This window comes from Fistularia commersonii, chromosome 2, assembly GCF_037954325.1.
Source record: "Fistularia commersonii isolate RoL2024-O1a breed Wild chromosome 2, RoL_Fcom_v1.0, whole genome shotgun sequence".
Taxonomy (NCBI): Eukaryota; Metazoa; Chordata; class Actinopteri; order Syngnathiformes; family Fistulariidae; genus Fistularia; species Fistularia commersonii.
Genome location: NC_141285.1, coordinates 21,252,913 through 21,273,157, shown reverse-complemented (window position 1 = coordinate 21,273,157; position 20,245 = coordinate 21,252,913). Strand labels below are relative to the sequence as shown.

Here is a 20,245-nt window from a genome sequence, read left to right as displayed (position 1 = left end):
AATCATCATTACCTGGACGGAGAAGATCGTTCTTTACAATCCAATCGTTAAAAAAAAAAAAAAAATTCAGACTCAATGAAACGGATCATTAGAAGTTATCTGTTCTTTCTGTGGGCCATATTTTTAATTTATCTTTCTTGCTGTTGCCATGTGACCCGCGGATCGGTGATTGGGGACCCGCATATTTCACGCAAACGTACATTTTGTGCACTGTCAGCATTATGGGATGGCATGGGGCTTGTTTTTCACCAACTTGCTTTGGATCTAAAGTTATATCTGTCAAGGAAACGCAGATTATTCTTTTTTTTTTTTAAATACTAATTGGTCCGAGGATGTAGTATTTCCGCCCGGTACACGGATCTCTAATGCACTGCTGTAACATTCGTGTAAACAATGTTGATTATTTGATCAAAACTTAGTCCAGTGATATTAAAAGCTCTTTGTGGATCCAGCTCTCTCTCAATATTTACCATTTGGATTCATACCAACCAAGGGGGTACATTCCTCTCGGTTTCAGTCAATATTGTGACTGTGTGTGCATGTGTGTGTGTGTGCGTTGCAGGCTACAGCAGTTGGACCGTCACTGTCAGAACAGTGCCAAGCAGGTGTGTGAGCTGCTGGCCAAACAGAACCAGCTGATGGAAAAGAAACATAGTCTGTGAGGAGACACGCAATCCACCATTAAGAGGTACAGACATGTATAGAGCAGTGTGTGTGACTCACCAATCGAAAGTAGGGATTTGAGACAGTGGCCTTTCTTCAGTGTTATGCAATGTCACAGTGCTAAAATAAACACAGCAGATTCTGTACAGATTCATGGACCTGATGGTGTCTGCATTCTGCTGAGTCACTTGATGTGTGTGTTTTTTTTTGTACCTCAGCAAAGGTGTTGTATGTCTTCGAAAGGTCCTGGAAACGACCTGGCACTCGTCGTCGTCATCATCACCGTGCGTTTCTTCCTGGAGGTCTTCAGCAAATGTTCCACAGATTGAAGCCTGAGGAAACCATCGCGACTCTTCATGCATTTGTTTAGACCACTTCTATTTTGTGACCGACCTTCCACCGCTCCTATTCCCTATTTATTACTGAGCCCTATCAGGGACTGATATAATGTATTTAAAAGTGGACTTTTGTTTGCAGATTAATAAACATTTGAAACAATAATGTCTGTTTCTTAGCTGATGGTGGGTCAGTGGGGGGTCCGGACCTGACAAGCAGGTAGAAGAATCGTCTCAGATGCCGGGGACAGGCCGCATCTTATTTTGGAAGTCTGCGGAGGGATTTTATTTTGAAGGAGAGAGAAAGAGAGATTTAGTCTGCGCTCCGTCCGTCCGTGCGACCTGAAGCAAAGAGTGGAAAGACACCAAAAAGCCCAGCAGATCGACATAGTGCTTTATTGAAGCTGTCCGTCTGTCAGAAGGAAAATAATGTGCATCCCATCATAAACATCTGTGTGTGTAAAAATACTCAGGATGTACAGTGTAAAAAACCAGCTTCATGATGGTAATTGGTTGTTTTCACATCCTTGAGGCCTGCAGGTCCTGACAGAGTGAGGCTCTTCATCTGCTGCTCTTCATCTCTGGCTCAAGATGACGCCGGTACTCTAGGGCTTCGGGGAAACACGCACACACACACATACACGCACGCACCGGTGCGCCACACGCAGCTGTAAAGCTACAGTAGACGGACACGAAGAAAACAAACCAAAAAAAAAAAAAAAAAAAGTGTCGCACTTTTGTAATACTTGTACATTTGCGGCTTTATAAATAAATGCAGACATGCTCGCTCATGTCGATAAATCGATATGACAGACAAAGTACCGGAGGAGAGGAGGAAGAGGAGGGGCGGGATTCTGTATCCGACACGAGGTCAGACACGATCGGGAATCCTTCCGAACACTGGAGCCGTTTGCCGATCATCGGCGTTAAACTGCAGGTGGAGCAGTTTGAGTTCTGGCCGCCGGCTTGTGAATAACGGGGGCAGCGGCAGAGTTTTCCGAACCCATCTGACCAGTTAATTGGGGTGCGGCGGGCGGGCGGGCGGGGGGGAAAGGGGGCGCCGTGGATCCACAGCGGCGGAGACGGAAGTTCGGCCTCCGACCTGAGAGGCAGATACTTCCGCTTCTGACCTTGACCGGGGGGGACGAGGGGGAGCGTGTGGAGATGAAGGGTCAGTGAAGATTTTCCCCAACTCTGTATTTGTCCTTATAGAAAAGGCCCATTAACTGAAAAGTCACATCAGGGAAAGCTGTGGCCCCTCCGGCCCCTCGGGTCCTGCCAGCTCTGCCCGTTTGAGCGGCGTCCAAGCGGTCAGGTGTGTGAGAAGAGATGTGCTTGAAGAATCTTCTTTTTAAAAAAAAAAAAAAGATACAAAGCTGTGAATCCTGTTAGGCCTCTTGGGACCCTCCTGGACTCCCCGAAGGGACCCAACACACAAAAACTTCTGTTTGGTAATGGTTATGTTGCACTGGGTTAAACCCACAACGAGGGTCCTCCCTGGCCCGCCGGGCCGCCAGCTGGGCGGGATCCCATCCTGGCGTGATTGAATTGCTCCGCCGCTGCCGCCACACATACAGACAGACAGACAGGCTCAATGGATCACGGACAAGCACGTGTCGTCGGGGTCACCTTCGCCTGGCGGCCGGAGGAGGCGGCCACCCTTCTCACACCTCTCCTCTCCTCTTTTTTTTTTTTTTTTTTCCCTCGCCATAAAGCAGCTAGCTATTAGCGGTTTAATGGATGTGCAAAGCAGGTGGACATGAGAGCAGCAGAGAAAAGAACAATAAAAAAAAAAAAGGAAAACAGGTAATTTGTCTTATGAGATTTCTGTAAAGAAAAAAAAAAAAAAAAAGAAGAGGAGGCATTTATTCGTACAACAGTCTCGGAGGACTTCAACTGCGGGATGTAACACGACTACAAACCCCTCACTGCTAAACCAAAAAACGAAATGACATCAAATAAATTAATTAGAAAAGAAATTCAAGTTATCCATCAATGATAATAACACAACATTCAAATAAATAGATTGGAATACATTTCTCTGCGCCTGGTAAGAGCACGTCCCCCCGGTGCTCCTTTCAATCTGTCGTCCAGATACCGAAGCTCAATTCCTCGCATGTTGTTTTTTTTTTTTTTTTTTTGGGGTGGTGGGTGGGATCTCAGATTTATTGGATGAAGTTGAGAATTCAAAAAAAAAAAAAAAAAAAAAAAAAGTCATCACAGCGCTGCGTGTTCTTGACTTAGTACGAGCCAAACCATTCAAGGCTTACCTGGCGTTTGAACACAGAGGAAAAAACGGGGAGGACGGGGTGGGGAAGAGGGGTTGGGGTGTTGTCGGACTGGAAGACGTGACAACTGGACCACTGCAGCCGGAGTCCGGCCCTGAGGGGTGACAGCGCGCAGCACAGACAGAGAGGCAACGCGATGGCCCTCAGCCCCGCTTTGCAAACTAACCCCTCTCCCCCAAACCCTGTGCGTGGCACATTCATGTAATTACTTTACTTTGCAATACAGCGTTTACTTACATTCCATTAAATTCTGCACGCCCTGTGGTCGCCTTTGGGGCCTTCTCGTGAAGCCCAATAGAAAACGGGTTTATTGTCTGTGACATTTTCAGACTATTCATCTGAAACGCTTGTCTATGTCATATTTTCGATACATGAACTTGCATATAAATGTAAATACTGTTAAGATTTGAGGTTTTTCTTTTGCAAGAGTCACCCTGCCAATGTTGTGAGTTCCTCTTCACCTTCTTCCCTCAGTACGTTTATGGATATATATATTTTCGTGTGTTTATACTCGATTAAAGAGTATAAATGGGAGAAAAAAAGGAAATCCTGCACGGAACACAAAAGTAAGAGAATGTTTAAGAAATTCAACACTTTCCGAAAAACTAACCAGTGACTCTTGACCAGTGCTTTCTCTCTCTCACGAAGCCTCCAACCCTCCTTCTCCTCCCTCAGCATCTCCCTTTTTTACTTACACCTGCAGTAAATGGTAGCAGCCGCTGTTCGGCAACCAGCCCTTGTCCATCTTATCCACCCTGTCCGGGGCTGCGCTGGTTTTCCCTACGACTTCCTCCTTCCTTTCTGACCTCGCCCTGCACAAACACACACACATGCACCTCAGATAGACATGTGGAGATGGATAGATTGATTATAGACAGACAAACCCTGGCCTAATTCCCCCTCAGTCACAGTAAACTACGGTCTTTGTTGCGCCCTGTCACCTCTCAGTCGTCATATTTTGGTCGCAAAACAACACACGCACAAAAAAACAAAAAAAAACAACGAAAATAAACATCATTGAATTAAACAATGGAGCCGGAAGGCTAACTGCTCTCCTTCCTACATTCTTCAGCCATTTTTGTTTCGCAGCCCTAAGAAATAACTTCTTTTTCTCTTTCTTTTGTTTTTTTAAAGAATAATGTAATAACAATAGAAAAAATTTTAAATATAAAACTGATGAGCAGAACAATAAATAGAACATATATATTATAGCTGTGATTGGTGTGAACCCATAATGGTTGACGCGTACCTCCGCACGAACCTCTTTAGATCCTTCATTACAAACTCACAGGAAACAGGAAATCAGCTGCTATTTCACTCACCGGTAAATTAGAAGTTATAAATATTTTATATCTTTTTTTTTTTTTTTTCATGGGTGGGGTGGGGGCTTTTCAACCTTTCGCCTCGGCCAATGCCCATCCTGGATTTCCCCCCCCCCCCTCGCTCGGTGGTGAATCCACCCCTGCCGCAGTTTCCCTTTCCTGCATGCAGACAGAGAGGTACGGCCGTGTGGTTTCCCCCAAACAAAGCCATGGTGGCAGTACATCACAGTAAAGCTTTCCGTCATCGACACAAAGTACCACTTTTTTTTTGTGTTTTTTTTTTTTTGGTTCCCTTTGGGACAGTAGAGATTTGGGGAGGTGGGGCGACTTGAAGTTGGGAAATAGGGAAAACATTCATGCCGACTGTTTCCTCTCCTTTTCACCTCTGACAAGAAGAAGAAGAAGAAAAAAAAAAAAAAAAGAAAATCCAGGGCCAGACCCTGCGTGTGTGTGAAGAAGTAAAGCTCGGGGTGGGGGTGTGGGGTGGGGGGGGTTAGGAGCATCATCCTCCTGCCCTGCTGTGCTTTGAGGTGCTTCTGAAAAAGAATGGGACCCACGCCGGGGATGCCACGCGCGCACACACACGCACACACACACACACACATACACTCACACACACACGTGGCATTTCCCTCGCGCTTCACCCACCAACCGGACGCGCGGTTGCCCCACGTTAGGAGGAGCAGCTGTACGAGCGCGGACGACGTGTTGCTGGCACCTGTAAAAAAAAAAAAAATGACCTGCAGCATTAAGCTCGAAGTGTAGCACCGGATATTAGTCGTAGCAGTAATAGTGATGAGTGGTAGTACCTGTAGTAGATTGCGGTAGTATTTGAAGTAGCAGCAGCAACAATAATGAATTGCACTGAGCGAAACCTGAGTGAAGTCCTGCTCGGGGTTTTGTCTACAACGCGAGGTGTGCGGGACTTTTCTCGCCTCGGACGACCCCCTCCCTCCCTCCGTCCCGCTCCCTCCCCCTCGGACTATTGACGTAAGAATTTGAAAGCGGTCCCGAAATGTCCTCGGTGAAGCTGACGATCAGTCTGTTCGCAAAAAGCCTGAGATAAACCTGGTTTATGGCAGTTTGGGGTTCGGATGACAAGAAATTCTCCGGTCAGACAGACAAAGAGCCACCGAGGGTCCCTTAGAGAATGAAGAAACGAATACAACCCCCCGCCCCTTGAAAATAAAACGATCAGCCGCGAGTTTAACAGAATCGCCGTCTCGTACGTTTCGTAGACGTGGGTCTGAGAGGACGGTCAAAACACAGCAGACCATCAGTGATGCTCCCTCTATTAAAGGGTCATTACACAGTAAGTGATCACATGGCGGTCCAGATCACTTGGAGCCGCAGTGCAGATTTGGGGGCGGGGGGGGATTATGCCGGGACATTCAGAGGCTAGGAGGGGGTTACGGAGAGGCCAGGAGAGGTGAAAAAGAGAGGAGCTGTGAAGGGCAAAATCCTTCAAGTCTGGGTCGTTTCACTTGTCGGGTCGCGAGCCGCGGGCCGTCGGGTCCCACGCCGACCTCGGAGACCAGCTGTGACGGCGTTGCCAAGGCGGGCTCCTTTCATTCCCGCCCGCTGGCAGAGTACGAGAACTGCGGGAAGTGCGGCCGTCTCTCGTTGTCCAAACAGTCCATCCCGTCCTCGTCGACTGGGACAGGAGGGGGAAAAAGTGGATGCGTCAAAGGAGGTCAATCGCTCTTTGGATTCAACAGTGAAACCAAAACAGTCACCGGAAAGTAAACAGTTCATCGAAAAACACTTTCAGGGCGCTACAGGAAATCCTTCCCGCATGTGGCCATCAAACTGCACAGCTCCCCACTCAAGTAGCTTGCTCAGGACTCACTATGTGCAATTATTTCTTCTGTCTTGCATAGAGCAATAACCTGGAACTGTATATGCACTCGTACATACACTTGTACATAATTTAAGATTTTTTTTATATTGATTTTTATATTGATGCCCTTATTTTCTTATCTTGCTTCTGCAATCAAAGAGCAACTGTCCTGTGGGGATCAATAAAATAATTCTGATTCTTTTCTTATTCTCAAATCATGTCACTATTTTCATATTATCGGCATTTGAGCACCATTTTAATTGTCAATAATCATTAACATCGACGGATAAAACTACCAGGTAATGTTTTCAGAACCTACATCTCCAGAACTTCCGATAATTTAAAGAAGTCTGTATTTGATTGAGAAGCGGGCTGTAGACAGAGGGAGTATAATAATTCAAATATATCAATTATTTTTTAAAAATGTTTTGAAATGCATTTTGTTCCATGACGGTGAATGTGCCGGTTTCGCTCTCCACCTGTTCTCCGCTACGTAAGAGGTGGCTCGGCTGTGTCGGGGAGCAGACTTACATTTCTCTGGCGGCGTAATTGTAATGGTCTGGGCCGTGAACTCCTCGTCGAAGTACCTGGTGTCTGTTTCTGACGTCACCTGGGGTTTGAATGGAGGAACCAGCTGGGCAGAGAGGTAAGGTAGCGGTTAGATTGCCACGATCAGACCAAACATCGGATGACGCTCTTTAAAACACATCTGGGAAAATTGTTTTTCTGTGCTGGACGCCTGGCAAGAGGCTGCTGAATATACAGAAGGGCAGAGAAAATAAAAAAAAAACTTTTTTTCAGTATTAGCCTGTGAAGGTCCATCATCAAATCTCCTTGTGGCAACTGGAATTGATTTCACCTCTGATCCCTGAGACTTCTAGTGGACTGCGTGGGGAATTTCTGGAAAAGAACCGGTTCATTATGTCGACGAGTAATTTGGTGCGAGGGAACTGGGTTGAATGGCATCACAATGTTAATATGTGCATAGTTTGAGTAGGGACTCGGGGCTCACCTGAGTCGGAATCGGACAATTTGCTAATGCATGCATACAAAGGCATGCTGATATCCGTCCAAAGACAGATCAACACACACACACACACACACACGCGCACACAGATACCCTATTGAACCCCTTTGCTGCACAACAACACACTCATTAGCATAACAAACTACTGCCGTGCCCCGACCCCAACGCACGGGAAATAACTTCTCGCTGTCTGTCAGAAGTGAAGAAGCCTCCGGGATGAGAGGTGAGGAGAGAAACCAAGTCCTGTATTTTTGGAATAATTCAAGCGTCTTTGTTTCAGTGCGACTGTTGGAAACCTCGCTGTTCGTCTTTTTCCCCAACTGTGCACGGAGTGGGAAGCAGGTCTCTCCGGGGGGTGGATACAGGATGTGTCAGCAAAGGCTGTTATTATTAGTTATCAAACAGGACATTATGTGAAACAACTAAAATGGAAGTTAATTAGTACATTTAAAGGGATTACATCACCTTGGGAAAGTTTTACCAGAATTCTGAATGAGTTAAAAAGTCAATGCAGACCTTCTTCACGTCTTTGGTGTGATTCTGTAGTTTTCAAAACAACTAAAACTCCCACTTTGAGTCAAATTTCTGTGATATTCACAAGGTCTCCATATTTCAGACAGCCTTGAAACTTATGGAAACCGAGCCGGTAAACTGAGGTTGCCACACCCACCAACCCAATCGATCAATCAATCCATTGATTTTCTTGACTTTTCTTGGATTAGTTGCTTGGTCCTGAATTGAGAGGCTGCAAACTTGCGCTTGTCATCGACAACAACATTTTCCATCACAGGAAGGGAAGAGAAATCTGAAGAAAGTTCATATTTGATTTAACCACCTATTTATTCCATTTATGATGAAATAATAAAAGCGTTTGAAATTATTTTAAATGAGGAGCTTGAACACTATTTCTCTGAGAAATGTAATAAAACGATCACATATTGGGTCCTTTCATTTGTTGACGAAAAAGTAACGAAAGGTGTGTTAATTGACAGAACGCCGTCGCTTACTTAATAATGCTTGGCATTTGTAATCAGGATGGATTAATTCATGAATTTACTCAAGTGATAGTTATGTAACGTGGGTGTAAGTACATATTCAAATCAAATCCGTTACGGTTCAAGCTTGAAGACTTTGAAAACTCTTGACAAACAATCTGTCTATCGTGTTCAGACGTGTCACTCTGTATCCTACATACTGGATGTGTGATCACCCTGGTTGGAACCCGGCTGTCGATGTCGAAGCAGAGTACAGGCTGGTGTGGATAAAAAGGTACAATGGGAGGTGGATCCGGGGAGGAGAGCAGGAAGCCCTCGGCACCTCCGCGACACACAGGAAGTCACACGGGTCTTGACTCACACTTGACGGCGTCAACTGAGCGAATGTATGCAGAGACTGATGCACCTTCGGGACATCAAATCGCACCCCTTCGAAATACCCTGCGTTTTAATTTAACCTTACTGGGCGATAAAAAATACAGTTTGACAAATTAAAGGTGGAGGCATGTCGAAGACGGGGTATCAGGCCACGACGGGACCTGTTGGTCCAAGATATCCCGCAGTTGTTGGTTTGGACTGAGAACTTAATAGCAGGGGGTTTACATCACTTTCACCGCAACAGGCCAAAAACCCCGAGCCTCAGGTGACACAGGTAAATACCTTGTCACCGATCTGTATGCAGGTTAGATTATTATTATTATTATCATTCCGTGGGATTTTTTCCAAGTTTGTGAAGGAGTTAAAAGCGTCTTGAACTCATATCTCCATGGTGAGATGATAGAGCAGAATGCTATTATTAAAGGATCTTGTTGTGTGTGTGTGTGTGTGTGTGTGTGTGTGTGTGTCTGTTCCACACCTTTTTATCGTAGACATCCTGCCAGTCAATTCCAGAGAAGAAGCTGTGCCTCATTATCTCTTTCGCGTCATCAGGTCCTCCACCGAGCCTGAACGGGGGGGAAGGTGGTTAATATTGCGCGCTCATATTGTGTGTGTTGATATTATAAAACAAAAACATTCAAATGGAAAAGGACAAAACTGAGAATTCAAAATGCGGTGAAGGCTCGGTTCTCACGGAAAAATGACAAACTTAGGCAAAATAAATACAAACGGAAGTGAGCTGCGTTACATAGTAATGCGCAGACGCAAGTCTAAAGTAAGATGGGGAAAGAGACCCCCCCACACACACACACACACAACTCCCTAAAATAAACCCGTGATTGCATGCGCACGCACCGCTTGTTTGGGTCTTTAATGAGCAGGCCGGATAACAGGGACTTGGCGTCGGATGACAGAGTGCGTGGGAATTTGATATCCTCCATCAGGATGAGCTCAAACAGCTTCTCGTGGTCCTGGTTGTAGAAGGGGAGTCGTCCACACATCATTTCATATGTCACCACCCCCAGACCCCACCAGTCCACCGCCCGGCCGTAGTCGTTGTCCTCCAGGACCTGAGAGGCGCAGAGAAACACAGATTCAGAGGTTATTTTAATCTGCTTAAAATAAGGACTGTTTGTTTTTATGCCTTGATTTCCTCCCTGCATCTCTTCATTTATTTTATTGGACAATGTACTCTGCCGACGGTGCTCAGTTAAAAGACGGATGAGCGAGGAAATACGGCAAAGTAGGCTCGATGTGCCATTTTGCTCATGGGGATAAATTAAGGGGGAAAAAAAAAAAAAGCAGAGATGAACAGAAGTGGGATAAAATACAACACAGACTGAGGTGTAGCCCCCTCTCTCAGTGAACACAAACACACATGCAGAGGCAAACATCACGGGGTGGGCAGGCCTTCAGAGGGCCCCGCTACAGTCGGGGAATCGGTGCGCCGGGGTGGCCCACCAGATGCCCCCCTCTGGTCCCTGCCAGGTCTCCTTTGGCACTCGTATCCTGGGCTGGCAGGCAGAGACAGGAATGTCTCTGGATAGAAGAGGCAGCCCTCCATGCGGGTCAGGGCCGGTCAGCGCTGGTCTTCCACCGTGAGCTGAGTGAGTCCCATCTGTATCAAAGTCTGCTACCTGGGCTGCCTTCCCTTCTTCGATTCCCTGCCTACTCTCTCCTTGTGCTTCTCTCTCTCCTCGTTGGTTCTTTGTCCTCTAATCACGTCTTTGCTCATGTCTTCGTTCCTCCAACCTCTGAGGTGTCTGTCCAATCGCTTCACGACAAATGTAGGAGGAAAGAAAGAAAAACAAACAAGGAGCCAGACGGAGAAACACAGGTATTACAGGTGCTCTGGAGACCGATATTAACACAAGTCCTTCATGTTCACGTCACATGCCTGTGTATATCTAATAATGTGTGTGTGTGTGTGTGTGTGTGGGACGGACAGACAGACTGGCATTGCTGGAAAGTGGCCAGGACAGCATATGTCGTACATCCCGCCAATGATAATAACATCTTCTAACAGTTAACAATGGACCGGGCAGGGTGGACACCAGCACCCGTGAGCAGACACACACACACACACACGCTGGACTTAGTCATGCATGCTCATTTCAACTGTCACATTATGAAATTACATCATAAAGTACATAGAGCTAAAAAATGCTGTACCAAAAACCTTGAATGTATAAAGAAAAATCCACAATATGTAATGTAAGTACACTCTGGAAAAAAAAATGTAAACACTCATTAATCAATGGTTTGATTGCATAAAGAGTTGATTGAAACGTTTTAATAAGATCATTTTCTCTAACTTAATGAATGAATTTGACGTGAAGTATTTCTTAGTCGCATTATCAAGAAACTAACAGCAATTAGCATATTCTGTAAAACACATTTACCTTCTTCAGCTTACCCATAATGCAGTGATGTATTACATTATTCCCCAGTGCCAACACTGGTTGTGCGACAATACAAAGGGTTTGCACTGGTAACAGGGCGTATTTGCCTTGCGGACCACTGTCGGGCCCTTCCGCAAATAAGATAACGCTCGCAGATGGCAGCGGCCAGTGTTTAGTTTGACGAATTTATTTTGATTTGTGGTCAAACACAGCAGGGTACGGGGACGTCAGGAAAGTTAGGCTATTCCTGGTACATCCTTAGACAACGGGCTTATCAACTTTAAACCATTTTTCTAGCCGGTGTCTTCTTACCCTCCATCAGTTGAAGGTTCAGGCGGTGTTTTGTACTTAAGTATAAAGTTTCTACAGCGGCTCGATAAAGCGAGTCGTTTCCAGGATGAACTCCACTCTACACTGAAGTGTTAATGATGCGCGTGGCTGCCTCAGTGTCTGCAAGTCGAACTGAGTGTCAAAGTGATAGCGGAGGAATGACTGGTTTTCTTTGTGTGCATTTGTGTGTGTGTGTTTGTGGGCACGAGTGTTTGCATGTGCATAGCGCTGGTCACCCTGTTGACAGCTGCAAAGAAAAGATGGGGAACCATGCCTGCCGCCATCTCAGATATACTATTGATTTGCGGGACTGGAGGGGATAACAGTGGCTTAGACCGCTAAGAGACAGTCTGGGACACACACACACACACACACACACACACACACACACACACACACACACACACTCTCACGCACGCACACTCACACCAATGCCTCAATGCCTTCGGCTGTGGGGCAGCATTCTGTCTCTGTGTGCATTAATCTGCTCCCTGCCTGCAACCGAGCTGCCACCACTTTTTCTTGGCTATCGTAGATCAGTATCAAAAACAGCCTTGTAAGATTCTCAAAATTTCCTAAAACCAGTGCAGTGTGTATGTGTCCTAACCTGTAGGGAAAACAGCAAAACGTAGGTGTTAGGTAAACTCTTGAAACTTTATCAATATGATGAGGCTCTACACCGCTGAATCTATACTGTGTGTGTGTGTGCCTTATTTTAAAAAAAGACAGAGCTGATAAACTAGAGAGAGAGAGGAAAAGTGAGCAACGGAGAACAATTCAGATAAAGGCAGCCGTGAAGGCGGAGGCTCTCGTCCACTCCTGGTCGCCGGGGCAGCCATGTGGCAGCTCTATGCCGCTCGCGGGACGGGGCTTTGGCAGCCGGGACCAGGGCTAGATGGGACGGGATGGGCACACACACTGCCCGTGGCTATGTCAGCCCAGATACCCAGCAGGCAACACACACACACACACACACACACATCCATACACACACACACAGTCCACTGGGCACAGTGAGCACACACTCACATATTGTTGGTGTCAAACAGAGATTTATCTCCAAAGTGTCATTTGATTCACGCTGATGGAGTTTGCTTCCTTTGCAGTGTTTCTGCTTTGCTGCTCGGATTACTCAAATATTTACAGCAAATAAAAATGCAAATAACACAACAAACAAACAAAAAACATTTGCATAAATAAAAAAAAAGCTAAATTCAACATGCTTAAATAGCATGCACTTAAATAGTTTAAACGGCCAAATAGCAAACAAAACAGAACGCACATTCCCTTTGAGAATTCGCTAATCCAATTCTTTAATGTAATTATTATCGTTGAATGATCTTTGAAACACTAATGTTTAAATCTGATAATTTGCGCGATCAGTTGGGGAATTACTTCCTGAGCAGTGTTCCTGACACAAGTTTCTCCGGCGCCCAGAAGACACAAAACCTCTTTATTCACTCCTCAGCTGCCCTTTCCACTGACGGCAAACACAGGAACTGTCTTGAATTTCACTCCCGTAACCCTGAAATATTTTCTCTCCCTTCTCATCTCCCTCTGTCTTCAACCCCCACCCCTCTTTTCTCTTTTTAATCCCGTCTACTTTGCATCTCTGTAACTTGGCTCGGAGCAAACTGTGTTATTTTTACACGCGGGCGGGCGAGCAGAGCGTGCGGGCAGGCGAGTGGCGGCGGTGGTGTAGATTTCCAGGTTTTTTCCGAGCACCTTCCTCCAACCTCGCCCATCTGCCGCCATCTGCCTCCCTTTAGCCCGCACTTTCTACTGCAATCACACACACACACACACACACAGAGCGCGTGCACACATACGCACACACAAATGCACACAGACGCACATCCTGTGAAAAATAACCAGCAGCCTCCAATCAGCTTTTGGCACGCAAAGGAACGAACTCTTAAAAAAAAAAAAAAAAAAAAAAAAGCACAAAATGCTGCGCCAAATTGTCCTCCATACTTTTTTCATGTGGGATATACGCTGTGTCTCTCCCCTCCTGCCTTCATATCCACATCTCCATCGCTCTGTCGCCACCACCCACAGTCCCGCTCCGTTCTCCACAGTTGATCTGATGGCCTTTGAGTGAAGCAGCGCTAGTGTTTGGACGGATGGCTGCGAAGAACTATGACAAGAGTGTAACTGCCTGTGTGTGTGTTTGTGTGTGTATGCTGTGCCCTATTCTGATTTAGCCTACACACCCCTCACACATATAGCCTCCACATTTATTATTCACCCTGAAACTATAGATAATTTTCTCCTGTGAAATCTGGAGGTGCATAAATTCAGCCACGGAAAAGGAATCAATACTTTAACATCAGTCAGTGCAAACGTCGATATTTTGAGGCGCATCAAAAATCCAGGGGCATTAACATGGCTCATGGAACTACCTGGCGTCTTCTTGATATTATTCCCAGACGTTAGACTAACCATCCAGAGCTGCTCTTATATTTATTTTTTTTCAGAAATAGTACAAATTGGCAGATTAAAGATGTGTTTCAAATTAATCCCAGTGCCACTCTTATGTTTTTCTTATGAATTGATTCTTTTGTATTTTGCATATCTTGCTCAGGGATAATTCTCGACTGATGCACGTAAAAGAAGAGCCTGCTATAGAAAAGTGATCTTTTTTCATCATCTGTTCCAAACAATATTCATTTTTTGACTTTTTTCTTTTTTATTCAAATCAAATTTAAACTTGATTCAAAAATCTGAACACGCAGACACCTGCGCTTCTTCGATTCGTATTTTGATTCAAGGATAATCATTTGGAAATGAAAATAGGAACGAGATAATAGTTTTTTCAACATATATATATATAAAATTCCTCATTTGCCACTGGGAAACAAAAAAAACAACCTTTTTTTTTTTTTTTTAAATCATGTTCAGCTGCACCACAAAATTCAGTGATTTTACTTTGGACCTCAAAATTTATATGTGGGGAGGATTTCTGTCTATCTGGCATTGATGCACAATGATGGATACTTCACTGCATCCGTGTGAAGGCCCTTCCCGCCTGCGCTGGACCTGGGTTTCAGCTAAATAACCCCATTGTGCTGGAATGCTATAATGTTTCTTCTGTGGCTTTGAATGATTCCGTGTTCCAAATTGCATCACAACACGCGGTAGCAGGGCTCGGTTGTGTTGGTGCCAAATCCAATTTTATTTTATTTTGCGAAGCGACCATATTCGGACGGACTCTGGCAAGCAGATGATAGAACTGTGCAGAACTTCAGGTGATGCATTACTGATGCATAGAGGAAGGGACACACCAACATTTGTTGTATTGCATCAGACATACTCTACTTCAATATAAGGTTTGAAGAGTATACAGAGTTGGGGAAATAAGCCCAAAGTGCAACAGGGGATTTTATAGAAAATGATTAATGATAAAAGACGCAATTTCAGAAGATGAAGAATGAGATGAAAAGTAAGGCAGAGACGATCTGAGACGAGAGACAAAGAAACCGACGAGAGAAAGGGGAGGAGCAGTAGAGCTGACAAAAAGAAAAACGCAAACTTTACCTCGGGTGCAAGGTACTCTGGTGTGCCACAGAAGGTCTTCATGGTAGCAGCGTCTGTGATGCCTTCCTTGCAGAGGCCAAAATCGGTGATCTTGATGTGGCCGTCTTTATCTAGCATCAGGTTCTCTAACTGGAAGATAAAAAAAAATAAATAAATGAGGAAATTCAAAGTTCAATACAGGCTGTCAATAATCTGAGGAAATGTGTATAAGAGACTTTTGTGAGGAGTGTTTCAGGGAGCTTCAGTTCAGTCGCTCTCATTTGAATACACCAGATACTTTTAATTGACTGAAATACTGACTGCGTACGGCGTCGTCGGTTTCGGCAGTAATGAGTTGAACACAGGCACAGCGAACAGAAAACATGCCATGAATTTCCCACCTAGTGATACTGCACTCAGACACAGAAGCCGCAAGCAGAGGAGGGAAACAAATTTCAGGCGTCAAGTGGAGCCACTCAACCTTTTACTTTTAATGGCTGAAGTGTTTCTCTCGCTCTCTGTCTGCTTTATCTTCTTTCATTTTTCTTGGCGACTCTGAGCAGGGCCAAGGCTGCCAAGCAGACACTCAGCCATCTACCTCTCTACCTCGCTGGCATCGGCACCCCCTGCTCCCTCCCCTGACTGCCTGTTGTGGGGGTTAAAGAAAGTTTTCACGCTCGTACGAGATCCTTCTCATCTATGCCCTCCAACCAGCTTCCTATCTGTTTACCTTGAGGTCCCGGTACACGATCTTGGCTGAGTGCAGGTAGTCGAGAGCCGAGACGATCTCGGCGCCGTAGAAGCGCGTGCGCTCCTCTGAGAACACCCGCTCTCTGGACAAATGGAAAAACAGCTGCAGGAGAAGGAAGGAGGGAGGGGAGGGGGAGAAAAAAAAAAAAGAGAGAGGGGAGAGAAGAGGAGATCGTGAAGGGGGGAAGAGAGGGTAGGGGAGGGAGATGAGGGGGGAGACAGCAGGGACGGCACAGCAATAATTACTGATTTATTGGAGGAAATTAGCACAACACAAACTGGCTGCCTGCACCATATTGAGATGATAGATGGCGGCGGGGAGGGTGAGCTCGGGGTGTATGTGAGCGGGGTGGGTGGAGGGGCAGTCTCTGAGGAGGGTGGGTGGAGGCACTCAGCAGCTGGCGCCTCATCTAGCAGCTCCCCTCGCCGCACACACACACACACACACACACATACCTCTTCCATGTTGCCCTCTAGGCGAGGCTGGCACGGCGCTGGCGTGGAGTTTCGGAGAACGGGGGCCAAATCAAGGGTTTAATCAATACACCAGTCTAGTTAAAGACAGGCCGGCCGCCACTGCGGCCCACGCCAGTGCAGCTCCCCCCCTCCCGCCCTAACTGCCTCCAGCGCAGCACCCATCAGGGTCCTAACTGCCCCCCTAGCCCCACCCCACTCCATTCTCATATTTATCGCTTTCTCATTTTTACTGGTTGACTTCTCTTTTTCCTCTGCTGACCTCTCCTTCCCCCTCTCTGCTGCCCCTCCCTCTCAAGTCATCAGCCCGTCCTCTCTTCCCAGCTGTCAGGATGTCACTGTCACACGGCTACACATGTGGTGCTGCATTGACAACAGCCTGCTGCGCCGCACCAGTCAAGTTATACAAATTACCCATGAGGCCAGGGGGCACACACCTCCACATTAATTGTTCAGGGAGGTTTGCATATGGCCGCTGGAGTGATGCTCACAGACCACCTTGCTCAAATGGTGTCCGTGTGTAACGTGTGGCGAGAGGGGGGTAACACGACAGGTGGGCCTTCATCAGTATACTGGCAGCTGTGACTGTGGCAGGTTTGTAATGGGTTGTGTGTGTGTGTGTGTGTGTGGTATGTGTGGTCACAATTTGTCAGTTGAGGTAAGAATTTGCTGGTGTTTCCTGTGCGTTTGTGCGTATGTGCGTGCACGTGTGTGTATGTGTGGGTATCTGTGTATGTGTGTGTTTGCTCAGGCCTGGCGCTGGCTAAAGTGCCTAACTAACTGGAAGGGGAGCAGGTGATGGTTACTCTCAGGGAATGAACTAAGATTGCAAATCGGCCCGATTAAAAATCTGAGAAATAGAAAAGTGGGAGAATCCAAACTCATTTCATCTCCGACTGTCATCCTGGCTATATTTGCCCCATAGGTGTGTTCATAAATAGACAAGCAGGAGAGTGAACGGAAGAGAGAGATGAGGAGGCGAGTGAGGGGCCAGTTGGTTGGCAAATCAAACGGTGTTAGAAAGCAATTGAACAGTCTGACGTTCATCATTTATTGGGTGTTCGTGCGTCTAACATTCCCGCGGAGCGTGGCTGGTCCTAGATTTTCAGCACTTCGGTGCAACAACGGTGCAGCAGAGGAACTTTACTCACAGCAGGAAAAATAACAGAACAAGAAAAATTCCTCATCAGATTTTCATTGGTTCAGTTTGAGACTTCTACCGTCTGGCGGAGACAGTCACGCACAATGATAAACCAGATAATTCATTCTTTAATTGATTATCCACTTGATTTTACATACAAATGACATTTTGTCATTTGAGTGTCACCTAACTTGAAGCAGGCAGTTGAATAGCTGTAATTGTGCTGTCGGTTGGTGTGGTTTAACTGGCTGTGTGAGGCAGTCAAAGGGAGATGGCTAAACACCTGATCACACCTATTATCAAAGAACACGTGTGAATATGTGTGTGTATCTTACCTCCCCTCCATTCACATACTCCATGACAAAACAGAGGCGGTCTTTAGTCTGGAATGAGTACTTCAGTGACTGAAGAAAAAAAGCAGACAAAAAAAATGAAAAAAAGAGGTGAACACCTACAGAGAAAGAAAATATAGAAGACCCACATGCAGTAGCTTAAATGTGTGTGTTTTAACATTTGTATGTACTGTGTCTACATCGTGGAATTGTAGATTTTATTATCCATTATTTATGGAATTTTTTTTTCTTCCTTTGTTGCTCCTTTTATAAAGTAAGATGTCTCTATTCTTACAGCATACTGTGGGCTTAAAAGATGCAACAGTGGAATGCAAAAAATTGCCTGAAATCCAACAATTTCTGTAACATTACAGAGTCCAATAGCTTGATTTTCAAACTTAAAAAAAACAGGTGATCTTTTAAAGCATAAAAAAGATTTCATTTGTATTTAGTTACCTAGACAGTCATGTATAGAGGGAGAGATATAACTGCTAGACAGGGAGTCCTTGAGGGGAGTCTGGTCTTGCAACTGCAGATGTGAGTGATGCAAAGTGTGATGCGAACAATAGCTGACTTCACTGCCGCATAAAATATACATACATATGCCTGTGAGTGCGCACGTGTGTGTATTTCGAGGGAATGCTGGCAGAGGGAGTTTAAGAAAATGAAGAGCGGCTGATGTGTTCAAGAGTGCATCAAAGAAAAGAGTTTAAAGCTAACAGATGCGGCCATTAATGTATAACAATTTGATTTCTAACTCATAATTAGCCTCGGGAGACTCAGGTATGTTGTGGATCAATATGTCACCTGCGTGTGTGCGTACATGTGGCATCCAGATGTCCATATGCAATGCATTTGCATATGTGCATATATATATATATATATATATATATAGTCTGAATACAAACCGTTTGCACGTTTCATGCACAGAATACGTACTGTAAGAAACGGGTGTCTGGTGTTTTTCAGTACTCTGCTTTCTGTGAGTGTGTGAGCCACTTCATCCTTTGGAGAAAAGAACATTAGAAATTGACATATAGCTCTTAAAGCTTACAAAAATGTCGACTGAGACTTCGTTCATTTTTTTCCTCAAATCCGGAAAAGAATTGTGAAGGTGGAGACGCAAGTTGAGCGATCTTCACCGTACAGACCTTGGCTATGATCACTTCCTTTTTCAAGATTTTCATGGCGTAGTATTTCCCACTGGCCTTCTCTCGGACAAGGATGACTTTACCGAAGGTTCCCTTGCCCAGCAACTTCAGGTAGTCGAAGTCACTCATTGTCTGCAACCGAGAAACAACAGGATGCGAACGGTGTGCTTGGTGTCCTTGTGCAGCGCGCCCGGCTTTTTTGCTATTTTACCTTGCGTTTGTGGTGTGTGGTGGAGATGTCCATCTCTTCCTCCACCATGTTGTCGATGTTGGAGGTGGGACTGCACTGGATCCTCTCCTCCTCCTGTCTCTGCAGCTTGTCTGCCACCATCTGAATGGCCTCTGTCCACTCATCTCTGAAGTTTTTCAACAGGCAGGATAAAAACACGAGTGATGATTTGTTTCCTGGTTACCGCCAAATAAAAATGCCAGATACCTCTATTGCCTTAACCTTGATTGATTCTTTATCTGTTTCCGCGGATACTGACTGCTTATCCGGCCCTAACGCAACACAAGTGCGGTATATGAGAATATGTGCATATCCTGCGACAGGATGGCTTGTGTACAGACTTAAATGTTTTTTTTAAAAGCAATAAACACTTTCCAATTGACATAAACACCTATTTGTTCAACGGAGGGGAAACATGGTCAACTAGAGAATCCACCAAATGAGCAATGATCATGGAGCAGAACTAATGTCTTCCAGTTTGTGTGTGTGTGTGTGTCTGTGTGTGCATGAAATACACACTGATGTATTTGAGGGTACAATGCATTGTTGTTTGCTAACATTGTTCCTCCCCATTGACTTTTCATTAGCAGTGCTGTTCAACATCTGTTCAGAGAAAGTGTGAATATGTGTGTGTGTGTGTGTGTGTGTGTGTGTGTGTGTGTGTGTGTGTGTATAATCATAATGTGCAGCAGAAGCCCAGTCATGCATCAGGATATGTAGATACGTTATTATATTTAACTATGATTAATATGATAGTTTATACAGAGACCCAGGCGTCCCTCTGCTCTGGGGAGCAAGTGAGGGAAAAATGAAAAAGAAGAGGAAACAGAAAAGAAGGATGACTGTGTCTTGAGGAAATCAGAGAAGAAAAGAGCTCTTTAACTTATGAGGATTTTATCTTTGTCCTGATGTGTGAAAACCTGCTCATGAAAGTATTTATTATTACATTCCTGATGTTAAACTTCCAAAGAAACCCTCTTTCCTTGAGACTTACTTGCATTCACAACAAAAGAAGAAAAAAAGAAGTTGTTTGATTTTATTCTCCCACTGATCTTAGCTCAAACAGGGTTAA

At 45.3% G+C, this 20,245-nt stretch overlaps 2 protein-coding genes across 2 annotated transcripts in view; one reads left to right on the top strand and one right to left on the bottom strand.

The window, feature by feature from the left end:
* Positions 1-1,164, top strand: part of sdccag8 (SHH signaling and ciliogenesis regulator sdccag8) — a 35,222-nt gene extending 34,058 nt beyond the window's left edge. The window contains exons 17-18 of the mRNA XM_086172547.1: positions 563-688; positions 882-1,164. Coding sequence (XP_086028673.1) covers positions 563-662 — 100 coding nt within the window. The 3' untranslated portion in view covers positions 663-688; positions 882-1,164. The remainder of the gene's footprint in view (positions 1-562; positions 689-881) is intronic.
* A 214-nt stretch (positions 1,165-1,378) lies between these two features.
* The window catches only part of akt3a (AKT serine/threonine kinase 3a), a 55,683-nt gene continuing 36,816 nt past the window's right edge, over positions 1,379-20,245 (bottom strand). Inside the window, exons 5-14 of the mRNA XM_086172560.1 lie at positions 19,156-19,300; positions 18,945-19,076; positions 18,733-18,798; positions 17,797-17,865; positions 15,827-15,949; positions 15,118-15,246; positions 9,704-9,918; positions 9,327-9,414; positions 6,980-7,082; positions 1,379-6,262 (exon numbers count right to left, since the gene is read on the bottom strand). Coding sequence (XP_086028686.1) covers positions 6,177-6,262; positions 6,980-7,082; positions 9,327-9,414; positions 9,704-9,918; positions 15,118-15,246; positions 15,827-15,949; positions 17,797-17,865; positions 18,733-18,798; positions 18,945-19,076; positions 19,156-19,300 — 1,156 coding nt within the window. The 3' untranslated portion in view covers positions 1,379-6,176. The remainder of the gene's footprint in view (positions 6,263-6,979; positions 7,083-9,326; positions 9,415-9,703; positions 9,919-15,117; positions 15,247-15,826; positions 15,950-17,796; positions 17,866-18,732; positions 18,799-18,944; positions 19,077-19,155; positions 19,301-20,245) is intronic.